Source organism: Lampetra fluviatilis, chromosome 63 (assembly GCF_964198595.1).
Source record: "Lampetra fluviatilis chromosome 63, kcLamFluv1.1, whole genome shotgun sequence".
NCBI lineage: Eukaryota > Metazoa > Chordata > Hyperoartia > Petromyzontiformes > Petromyzontidae > Lampetra > Lampetra fluviatilis.
In genome coordinates, this window is record NC_136337.1 from 7,018,581 (window position 1) to 7,031,248 (window position 12,668).

The following is a 12,668-nucleotide window of genomic DNA, read 5'->3' on the forward strand; positions in this document are numbered from 1 at the left end:
CACGGGGGGGGGGGGGTGGCCTGCCGAGGTTTTTGTAGCGAGGGCCGGTGTTGCTGTCGTGTGCGTCATACCGACAGAACGTACGTGCGTGCGTACAGGCGACCCCCGCACCTACGACCTAATTGGTTCCTGCACGACGCTCGCAAATGGAGCCGTCGTAAGTCCAGCGCCTTAGTTCCCACACGGTGGAAGAGCAGAGCAGTGCCATCAGGCGACGAGTGTGCGCATGGCGTGTCGCCTATATACTACACTATACACTACACTATTATCCACTATATACACTACACTACTATACACTACACTACTATACACTACACTATACACTACACTATACACTACACTATACACTACTACTCTACTATACACTAGACTACTATACACTACTTTACACTACACTATTATCCACTATATACACTGCACTATACACTACACTATACACTACACTATACACTACACTATACACTACACTATACACTACTACTCTACTATACACTACACTATACACTACACTACTACTTTACTATACATTAGACTACTATACACTACTTTTCACCACTACTACATTACTATACACTACACTATACACTCCTCTACTATACATGAGACTACGAGTGTGCGCATGACATGCACAAGCGTCGTAAGTCGGGGGTCACCGCTATGTTGAACTTCTTCCACACCGTTACGTAGCCAGTCGTGCTAATCGGAGGTGCAGGAAGCGTGGTTCGCTGGCGATTTCTCAGCGTCGGGATGTTTTAGTCCGACGCCATTTTGCGTTACGTTGCATAGCTTGCGTGGAAACTCATTCCTTTAGAACTGCTCTCAGCGTTTAGTGATGTCGTCCTTCCCCCCGCACCTCCGATTAGCGTGATTGGCTACGTAACGTTGCCAAAGAAGTTCAACGTACACACAACACATGACCAGTGTAGGCCAAACACATCCCAATGCCGAAAAACGTCCCGCCAGTTTACTCGATCGGGACCGCGCGTGGCAGCAGCATCGCCGCCCTCTGCTGCAAAAGAAGCCGGCGCCGCCGCTCCTCGCCAAAAGAGTCTTGCGGCTCTCCGGGGCAAACGGGCACGAAGGACGGTCGCAATCGGTAACCAATAAAATAACGCCGCCGCATTCTCCTCCTCCTGCAGGAGTCTCGAGTCGACCCAAAGGGCACGCGCGCTCCTGGGATCTGCACCGTGACTCCTGAGTTGCGCGAGAAGTTGATGTCAACTTTGCGTCCTGTGTTTGAGCGGTAAGCAAGGGCGCTTGCGCGTGCGAGCGTGGCGATTTGCATCAACAATCCTGCCCGGCCCTTCCCCAACTAAAACTCTCAGACCGAACGCGATTGTGACTGCTGCCGTTGCTAAAATTTGGTTTCGCGACTTTCCCCCCCCGCCTGCCCGCAATCGATGAGCTCCGTATTTCGGAGGTTCTGCCCGCGGAATTTCTGTGACCCCCTTCGCTCGTGATTGGAGAAGACGCAAAAAACAAACAAAAATCAAATCGGATTATGAGAATTCTTCCCTTATCCGCGACCGCCGGGCGAGCCGGAACGACGACAGTGATGGGCGCGTCGACGGGAACGCTCGCAAAGCAACGCTGTCATCCGTTTGGTCGTGCCGGGTGGTGGAGGGTTTCTTAAAGACACAGGTTTGGGGGGGGGGAGGGGCGGGGGGGTTAGGGATCGATCGCGTCAGCGGCCCTGAGCCAGAGGTAGATTATACTGGTCAACACACTTTTTCTGGAATAATGTATTCCAACGGTTTTATAGTAATTTTGGGGTGCTGATTCCAAATCTGGCATCAGTTTTTGTCTATCACATCAGGTTTTTGAGATATCAAATATTGCATTTTCAATAAAAACTGCAGAAGAAAAATATTAAATAAATGTGGATTTATACATAAAATGATATTATAAACACACTATACTAAAAATACAGCACCATATTTTAACACTAAAGCAGTCACTGATTCGCAACAACTTGCAATCATAAGTGACAGAGTTAATTCTAGATTTGAAGCTTTCGTGACTGCAAGGAATCATATTCTTAGGTTTTTTCGGTAAAGTCACGTAGGTAAAACATCAAAATTAATGAAAATAAAATAAAACAAAAATCACGACGTTTCGGAGGCAACACAAGTCTCCGTCATCAGGTGGGACCGTCACAGCCGAATTAGCTGCATCAAGTGAGGCAATGATTCAAGAAGTAATCCCTTATAAGCAAGTTGAAGGGGGGAGGAGAGGGGGGGGGAGCTCATCAGAATGTGGTAGCCAATGAAAAACAATGGACTACGGCTTGGACGAGGTTGCTGCTGTACACGCCAACACAATGGACAGAGAGGGGGGAGGGGAGGTCTGATACACATGATAGACAAAAGAACGAAAACCAATGAAAATGGGGTATGCCGATAGCATAAAATGAGATGTGATAGAGCAAATCTGAGATCAGATTTGGAATCAGCACCCTGAAATTAGTCTAAAACAGCTGCAAAAGTCCAGGCCAGAATTATATTTGTTTTGTTGACCGGTGTTATGGATCGAGCGTCTGCACGGTCAGCGCTGTCACGGTGCGCGCGCCCCCCCGGTATAACTTGGTGCCGTAACTTCATGTGTCGACAGGCAAATCGATGTCATCTTCTCGTCGGCCGCATGCCTCAACGGCAGTTTTCTTCTCTCACAGAGGTAAGGGGCATCAGACCTTGCAATTATTCATTTCTCTAACAGGGAGATGAATTAAAATCTAAACTAAACGATTTAAATTTGACCAGGTAAGGCCCACTGAGCTATACGGTTCTTTTTCAGCAGTGACCTGGCCACAAATGATAGCTCAGCTAAAGTAGCTTATCATCATCACGTGGACATTTATAGCAGCCAAACGCACGTTGATTCTAAAGGGAAAAACCGGAGGACCCTGAGAAAAATCCACACGGCCACGGGCAAAGATAGAATATACAATACGGGTCAGGGGTCAGGATCGAACCCATGAATTCCTGGACACCAGGCGAGGGAGTTAACATCTTGCCACCACGGCACCCCTGAGAAGATTACGTATTCAGCGGAGAGATATTTAACGACAGATGAGCAGACAAAAGTTTTGATTTAAAGCTTTCGTGACTGCAGAGATTCATCTTCTTGGTTCTTTCGGTAAAGTCACGTAGAAGGAAAATAATAAAATCATAAAAATAAAACATCATAATATAATCGAAAAGAAAGGTAAGCAGATTATTTAAAAAATAAATACGTAAAATAGATCAAGTGTAAGTACAGTAAAATCTCATTATTTCGGTTTTCGATAATTCGTAATTGTGGATAATTCGGCATGGTTGTGCTATTGGCATATATACTGTGTGTCAGTAATTTGCCACGAGCCGAATTGCCGTGCCGAATGGTCCAATTTCAGCAGAGCACGTGGGGCGACGCCGCGCACCACGACCAAAACAACGATTCGGTCTAGTGGCGGCGCGCGTCATGAGCGTTGGTGCAGAACCGTCGCTTTGGACTTGGAGTCCCTCAATAACATTGCACGTAAAATGTAACTAATGATACTCGGGTAAGGATCAAAGTTGCAAATCACATTTGCAAATGTCGTTGTATCCAGCACTAATATTCTGCTTCAGGATATGTTTTGAAGGAAGATTTATTACGTTAAGGAAGGCGACAAGGTTGTGCTGCTCAGCCAATGAAATTCCTACATTTGCTCAGCCAATGAAATTCCTACGGCTACTCAGCCAATGAAATTCTTGAGCTGCTCAGCCAATGAAATTCCTACATTTGCTCAGCCAATGAAATTCCTACAGCTGCTCAGCCAATGAAATTCTTGAGCTGCTCAGCCAATGAAATTCCTACAGCTGCTCAGCCAATGAAATTCTTGAGCTGCTCAGCCAATGAAATTCCTACAGCTGCTCAGCCAATGAAATTCCTACAGCTGCTCAGCCAATGAAATTCCTACATTTGCTCAGCCAATGAAATTCCTACGGCTACTCAGCCAATGAAATTCCTACGGCTGCTCAGCCAATGAAATTCCTGAGCTGCTCAGCCAATGAAATTCCTACATTTGCTCAGCCAATGAAATTCCTCAGCTGCTCAGCCAATGAAATTCCTATGGCTGCTCAGCCAATGAAATTCCTACGGCTGCTCAGCCAATGAAATTCCTACGTCTGCTCAGCCAATGAAATTCCTCAGCTGCTCAGCCAATGAAATTCCTCAGCTGCTCAGCCAATGAAATTCCTCAGCTGCTCAGCCAATGAAATTCCTACATTTGCTCAGCCAATGAAATTCCTACATTTGCTCAGCCAATGAAATTCCTACATTTGCTCAGCCAATGAAATTCCTACAGTTGCTCAGCCAATGAAATCACCGTATCAAACATACCAATGGGGACGGGCGCTATGGGGCAGAGTAACACACTTCAGCGAGTGGGTTGATAATGTAGTTTAATTAATGAACCGTGTCCTTTGTTTTCGATGGTGGCAGACAATCTCCGGATGTCAGCCTGGGACTGAATCTGGAGGAGGCAAAGCAATTTCTGGATAATCTCCACAAACAATTGTCCATTAAGGTAATGATGAAAACATTAAGGTAATGATGAAAACATTAAGGTAATGATGAACACATTAAGGTAATGATGAAAACATTAAGGTAATGATGAACACATTAAGGTAATGATGAACACATTAAGGTAATGATGAACACATTAAGGTAATGATGAACACATTAAGGTAATGATGAACACATTAAGGTATTGATGAAACCATTAAGGTGATGATGAAAACATTAAGGTAATGATGAACACATTAAGGTATTGATGAAACCATTAAGGTGATGATGAAAACATTAAGGTAATGATGAACACATTAAGGTAATGATGAACACATTAAGGTAATGATGAAAACATTAAGGTAATGATGAAAACATTAAGGTAATGATGAACACATTAAGGTATTGATGAAACCATTGAGGTAATGATGAAAACATTAAGGTATTGATGAAACCATTGAGGTAATGATGAAAACATTAAGGTATTGATGAAACCATTGAGGTGATGATGAAAACATTAAGGTAATGATGAACACATTAAGGTAATGATGAAAACATTAAGGTATTGATGAAACCATTGAGGTAATGATGAAAACATTGAGGTAATGATGAAAACATTAAGGTAGTGATGAATTTGTAAAAGTACGAGAGTCGGCATCGTGAACAGAGACATCGAATACAAACACGGAGGTTGCTTGCCGGCACTGGAGAGACAGAGCCTGCCAAAGCGTGGTGCTGGCCACCCCACTGCCTCGTACGCTGTGTTGGCCTTCGTAGGTGCTGCTCGCTTAACAGCACTTGCCCCTGCAGTCTGTTGAGGCTATATGGGGGATCTTTGCCTGTGCGTTGGACCAGGTGAGCAACCTGCTGTGCGACTTCGTGGTGCCGTCGCTGGAGAGGCTGCGTGCTGACGAGGACTCGCTCAGGGTGCTGGCTCTGCTCCTCCTGTTCCCGGGGACCGCCGACCCTCAGAAGCTCACGGCACCGGTCATCGCCAAAGTCGCGCGGCTGCCCGACCCTCTGCGGAAACTCTTCGGTACGTCGCGCGTTCCGCTCGCGCTGGCCCGGCGGTCCGGCGGTGTCCCGGCCGGCGGTAGCGTCGGCGCGGTTCGCCTGCTCGCTTGTGGAGAGGCGCGGTTCAATTCCGCCGCAGGGGGGGCGGGGGGGGTCCACGCCGCGTCTCCGTCCGCTCGCGCCTGAGTGCCGCGCAAGGCATCCTGGGATTAATTGGTTGCTCCTTCTCCTGTAATCCAACCCGAGCGACTTGAGTGAGCGAGTGGGTTGGTGAGTGGGTGGGTGAGTGGTTCGGTGAGTGTGAGTGAGTGGGCGGAGTGAGTAGGGGAGCGGTGGTGTAGCGGTTAGCGCTACGCTGCGCTATGAACCTGGCGACCCGGGTTTGATTGCCGCTCCCGGCCAACACCCAGTGACGATTATCTGAACCGGTCCCGGGCCTTCCCTAGGTCGACTCAGCCTTAAACGAGTACCTAGGGAGACAAAGGCGGCCGGGCGTGGTGTTGGCCACCCACCCCCTCGTGTGCCGTGCCGGCCTTCATAGGTGCTCGCTAACAGCACTTGCCCCTACAGTCTGTTAAGGCTACACGGGGGATCTTTGGAGTGAGTAGGTAGTGTAGTGGTTAGCGCGCCGCGCTACAATTCCTGCGACCCGAGTTCGATTTCCGTTCATGACCAACACCATAGGTCGACTCAGCCTCAAATGAGTACCCAATGCGGTTCGTATAATCATCGCCACTGGGGAGACAAAGGCAGTGCCGGCCTTCATAGGTGCGACTCACTGAGAGCACTTGCCCCAGCAGTCTGTTAAGGCTATACGGGGGATCTTTGTGTTTGTGAACGAGCAGATAGGTGGGTGAGTGTGTAAGTATATGGTGAGTGGTCGAGTGAGTGTGTGGGTGAGTAACCTCTCCCTTGCCACGTTACTGTGCTTGCTACCATTGTTTTGTCCGTGCGGCCCCTTGCCAAACCCTTCCTCCTCTCCCCGTGACCGTGCGATGTGCAGAGGAGTGGTTGGCCCATCTGCCCAAACCCGACTTCCTCCGCATATTGAAGGCTTCCACAAATCTCCTGCTGGACGTTTTGAAGAAGCTGGGCAGGGAGGGCGAGATGAAAATGCCACCGGGACTCAAAAGGTTCTTGCAGAGACTGCACGAGGTGAGGGAACATTTGTTTTTCCCAAAATCAAACGACGCGTGCTCACGCGCGCGGTTGTCGCGTATTGGCTCGCGACTACCCGGACGAGGAGTCGGGACGCGCGGCAGTGGCGTGGATCATGCCCAGAGAGCGCGAACGATTCAGAATTGGAATCAAGAATCTTGGACTACGACTGGATGAATGTTATGAGCTTTGAAGCTTTTTCTCAGCTGGGCCGGCCCAGGACACGCTGGCAGGACTATGTCGATTGGCTGGCCCTGGGAACGCCTGGGAATTCCCCAGGAAGAGCTAGAGTCTGTCGCCAGGGAAAGGGAGGTCTGGACCACCACGACTCAACACGCTGCCGCCGCGGCTCTCACCAGGGCAAGCGGACTGAGAAACGAACGAACACACACGGCGATTATATACACCCACCCACACACGGCGATTATATACACCCACCCACACACACATGGCGATTACACACCCACACACACACGGCGATTATATACACCCACACACACACGGCGATTATACACACACACACACATGGCGATTATATACACCCACACACACATGGCGATTATATACACCCACACACACATGGCGATTATATACACCCACACACACACGGCGATTATATACACCCACACACACACGGCGATTATACACACACACACACACATGGCGATTATATACACACACACACACATGGCGATTATATACACACACACACACATGGTGGTTATACACACCCACATACACATGGCGATTATATACACCCACACACACATGGCGATTATACACACACACACACACATGGCGATTATATACACCCACATACACATGGCGATTATATACACACACACACACATGGCGATTATATACACCCACACACACATGGCGGTTATATACACCCACACACACACGGCGATTATACACACACACACACACATGGCGATTATATACACACACACACACACACGGCGATTATACACACACACACACATGGCGGTTATATACACCCACACACACGGCGATTATATATGTAGTGGCGACAGGGACGGTCGAGCTTGAGGCGACACCTGTTTATTAACACTTGCGTAGTAGGTACAGTGTATAACTGAAGAGGTCTCTTCACCCGTTTCTTAAGGGTAAGTACTCCCAGGCTAGCTGCCACTTATCCTCACACCCGTCCTCTCAAGGAGACGACCTGACCTGGCCCTGGCTCGGCACAGATCCCGACCACCAGCCACACGAAGCCGGCCCTTAGAAGGACAGCGACCAGAGGAGTTCCAGGGACGAGCTGGCTGGCCTTCGATCTTCACCGGCTCTTCATCTTGACCCGTCCCAACGTCTGCCTCGAGCTCTCTGGCTCTCCGCCTTTTATACCAACTTGCCACCGAGGGGCGGGGCTGTGTGGGATCACAGCCCCCCCCCACAGCCCCCCCCCCCACAGCCCCCCCCCCCACAGCCCCCCAGGGTGGTAACCGTTGCAGACGTGAGTGTGGACACCCCTGTGTGACCGTCGGTTTTCCTCCCATAACACCCCTACATATACACACACACACGGCGGTGAGACACACACGGCGGTGAGACACACACACACGGTAGTTAGACACACACGGTAGTTAGACACACACACACACGGCGGTGAGACACACATGGCGGTGAGACACACACGGTAGTTAGACACACACACAGACGGCGGTTACCCCTCCAAGCACTGTCCAGGGTCACACAAACGCCGCCGCACCGCGCACAGAAAGCCACCCAAGATGGTAATCGAACCCGGGTGGGGGGGGGGCCCTCTTGCTGTGAGGCCACCACCGTGCTGCCGCCAGCCTGCCACCCTGCCACCCTGCCACCCTGCCACCCTGCGCTGTCTGCAGCGCTACAGGCAGCGTCGCTCACAAACTGCCCCCCACCCCCGGTGCTCTCGGTGTGCGGTTTTCAGATCCACAAAAACTCTGCAGAGGCGGTGGAGGATTTGCACGACCCACGGCTGAGTGAGTTCGTCTCCGAGATGGCTGCGACGCCGCTTGCCAATGAGACGCCGAAGTTCTTTAAGCATTTTCTCCAAAAGCAGATGGTAATGAAGGTCGCCCAGGGGTCAGTGCCGCAAGCGTAGTGAGTTGATGGTGTTAGCCCGGTCACCATTGCCTCTCGTAGAGACCCATAGACTCACACAGAGAGCCATAGACTCACATGAGACCCATAGACTCTCATAGAGACCCATAGACTCACACAGAGACCCATAGACTCACACAGAGACCCATAGACTCACACAGAGACCCATAGACTCACACAGAGACCCATAGACTCTCATAGAGACCCATAGACTCACATAGAGACCCATAGACTCGCATGAGACCCATAGACTCACATAGAGACCCATAGACTCACATAGAGACTGAGAGACTCACATAGACTGGTCTCAGCCCAGTTGCTGATGGCCGTACAAAACAGCCATCGAGTCAGGTTTGGGTCTGCGCTCAACTTGACTAAATTTAAATTCCCGAGAACTAAAATATCGGTCAGACTGTCACGGGACGAGCCTTCACTCTCGTGTGCAGATTGGGCAGGTGGCCTCCACCGCGTGTGCAGACCAGAGATCAACAGGTAGGATCCTCGGAGGTAGCTCTGTGAAGCCTGCTTCCGCGGGCCGCGCCACGTTGCCCCGCGAGAGATCGGAGTGGATTCTTCATCTCGTGATGCGCGAGGCCTCTGCGGCCATGCCAGATTTATTTTACTGTTTTACTATTTTCTATTTGACCAGGCAAGGCCCACCGCCGAGCTACGTAGCTCTTTTCCAGAAGCCACCTGCCTATCACAAGGTAGAGAATATGGTAAGCATGTCACTAAATATAAGTAATAAATACATTAAGTATATAAGTCTTGATTTATCAAGATTGGGCAAGGCAGCAAAACCAAGAACAAGACAGTCCCAGACCACACCAAGACACCACCACACAGCAGCAGTCCCTGAATAGAACGGTACATTGACACTGAACTATCGATACACAGGTGAGAATCAATTGATTCCGCTCTGAGGCGTGTGTCACTGTTATTACACAAAACGCGTTTAATTCTGTCCGCTTGGTGTGTCTCTAGGCCCTCCTGAAAGTGTTCGTGATGTTTCCGTTTCTCTTGGACTCGCACGGAAGGATTACGTTGTTTGAGTTGCACGCCGCTTACCAGCTCCAGGTACGACGTCGTTCGCGAGCTTCACCCGTGAGCCGCCCGTTGAGCGGATAACTCGCGAACACAGCGGCAACCTCCGTGTTGAACGACGTTCAAATAACAACCCCCGCTTAACAGAACACGACGACGATGACGACCCCCCCCCATAAAACAATCTACGTGACCACGGGGAGAGAGAGAAAGAAACCACAAACTCCGAATACACAGCAGGCATCAGGGCCGGGATGGAACCCACGACCTCCTGCATGCCAGGGAGGCCGCATGGGAGCCCGCCCCTGGTTCCAGGCCCCGGAGTCCACACTCGGCCTGCGCTACGAGCAGTCTGGCCTCTGGACAGGTCGCGCGCGTCTCTCCCCCACCGGGCACGGCATCGGCGGCGATTGATCTTGACGTGGTTTGCCCCCCCCCCCTTCCCGCCTTCCTGCCTTCTGCAGAATTATTCAAATGTACAAAACGTATGCCTTCTCATGAATGGCATACAACCTCAGAACCGACCCGCTCTGACCCTGCCAATTCGACGCAGCAACCTCCTGGAAGACGCCGTCACACTTCTCAGGGTCCCAATGGGGACCGCCGTGCATCTGCATCTGTTGGTGAGTGACCAGCCGGCGTACCGAGTGTGTGCTGCGCCGTCGCAGCCTTCACCTTGAACATCGCGCTGTTCGTTTGCTCATTTGGGCATATTTGACCTCGATTTTGCGCGATTCTGCCGGTGTCGCGTTGCCACGGGGTGACCCCTGAACCACCGGGTCACCTCTGCTGTGATTGTGTTTTTTGCGTTTAGTTCGTTATCCTTCCTGAAATGGTCGTAAGGCTCATCAGTGTACGTGTGTACGTTGAACTTCTTTCGCACCGTACGGAGCCAGCCGTGCTAATCGGAGGTGCGGGCGGGAGGGGGACGTAAGTACAACAACACTGAACACAACAACAACAACAACAAGCGGTTCTAAATCAATGAGTTTGGGGGCTGCAGATGGTGTTCATTGGGGAGGACGTGGCTGGGCCTGGAGTGAACGCGGAGTTCTTCCTCCTCTTCATGGAGGCGTTGGTGGCGAAGAAGGAGATCGGCTTCCTGACGGACAGGGAGTCGAACCTGCTCTGGTTCTCGGAGGAGGCCATGCAGGAGGTTCGACTTGGACAGGTGTGCGGAGATTCCACCTGCGTCCAAGATGCTGCCGTCTGGGTACCCGCGATGCTTGGGGTGGCAGCAAGCGGGGCGAGAGCAAACAAAGATTCTCCCGTGTAGCCTGAACAGACGGTCGGGGCAAGTGTTGTTAGCCTTATTTGAGGCTGAGTCGACCTAGGTAAGGCCCAGGACCGGTTCAAATAATTGCCTCTGGTGTCGGCCGTGAGCGGGAATCAAATTCGGGTCGCTGGGTTCGTAGCGCAGCGCGCTAATCACAACACCACCGCTCCCCACAACCACCACCACTGTCATTACCACCACTGTCATTACCACCATCACCATCTACCCACCAGAGACCAAATCGTGCCTGTGAGTGTTTAAGCAGCGCTATTGGAGACCGCAGTGCACTGGGGAAGACCAAACATGGTGATTGTGTGTGTACATAACAAGGCTCGCCAAGCTCCACCGATCGGCTGAGCTGATAATATGGCGAGCTTCTTATAGCTCAAACGGATTCCTCCAGTACAAAACAAAAGATTCTAAACTCTACTCTAGATTTGAAGTTCAGTAAACATTTTCTTGCTGTGGTTTTCCCACCTGATGATGATTGCTTGTGTTGCAATCGGAACTTCGTGATTTAATTGATTGTATTTTATACCGACGTGACTTTACCGAAAGAACCAAAGAGTATTCTAAACTCCGTTGTCGTCGTTGCGCCCCAGACACTGGTTTCGAGCGCAGACATCTACTGGGCGATGGGCGTGGCGTGCGGCCTGGCTGTCTACAACCGCGTCCTCATGGACTTCCACTTCCCGCTGGCGCTCTACAAGAAGCTGCTGGGCGTTTCTCCCGACCTCTGTGACCTGTGGGAGCTATCGCCCCGCCTGGGACGGTGAGCGCCGGCGTCTCCACCCTGCCACGCGGCAGCCTCTCTGTCATCAGTCGCTGGCGCTTCATCAATTTGTGCAGCGTGTACTAAACATCTTTTGGCGTGCCGTGACGGCTCCGCAAAACGCGACCGAGTCCATCCGGTGCTCGCTGAGCTGGCTTTGGGCTTCAGGTTGCCGAAAGAACACGGCGCTACAAGGCCACACACACAAAGCGCTCGCCGCAATTGAACCGCAACACCTCGCTGATCTCGTCAAGGAGCGTAAAGCGTCATCACGCAAACTCCGCTGGTCATCATCGCAGCAGCAGCATCAGCAGCAGCAGCATCATCGCAGCAGCAGCAGCAGCCGCGGCTTTTGGCTCGGCCGTCGAACAAAGACGGTGGTCGTCGCGTAGCGTTTTCAGATGCGCTTCTGCGGCCGTCTGGAACGCTCTTCTGATGTTAGGAAGCCACCGGAGCTGTGCACTTTTAAATCATCAACTGAATTGACAAATTCATTTCTTTAGATCTGCTTTTCGTGTTTCGTTTGTTGGCCTTCCCCTGCATCTCCAATTAGGGCGGTGGGCTACGTACGGTGGTGCGAAAGAAGTTCAACTTACGCCTGTAAATCCGTTTGGCTTTTGTCGCTTTGGTGACTCGGGCCGGATGCGCTCGCACCAGAGACGTAACAGAGGACCCACGTGAAATATCCACGTGACCCCCGGGAGAGAGACAGAGACGCAAACTCCAAATATACAGCATGCGTCAGGGTCGGGATCGAACCCACGACCTCCT

The 12,668-nt window shown here is 51.0% G+C and overlaps 1 protein-coding gene across 1 annotated transcript in view; it reads left to right on the forward strand.

Moving 5' to 3' along the window:
- Positions 1-12,668, forward strand: part of LOC144951742 (putative E3 ubiquitin-protein ligase HERC4) — a 34,902-nt gene that overhangs the window by 14,345 nt on the left and 7,889 nt on the right. The window contains exons 11-20 of the mRNA XM_078882079.1: positions 1,140-1,243; positions 2,611-2,673; positions 4,465-4,549; positions 5,383-5,563; positions 6,545-6,696; positions 8,633-8,767; positions 9,790-9,882; positions 10,314-10,472; positions 10,853-11,020; positions 11,728-11,897. Coding sequence (XP_078738205.1) covers positions 1,140-1,243; positions 2,611-2,673; positions 4,465-4,549; positions 5,383-5,563; positions 6,545-6,696; positions 8,633-8,767; positions 9,790-9,882; positions 10,314-10,472; positions 10,853-11,020; positions 11,728-11,897 — 1,310 coding nt within the window. The remainder of the gene's footprint in view (positions 1-1,139; positions 1,244-2,610; positions 2,674-4,464; positions 4,550-5,382; positions 5,564-6,544; positions 6,697-8,632; positions 8,768-9,789; positions 9,883-10,313; positions 10,473-10,852; positions 11,021-11,727; positions 11,898-12,668) is intronic.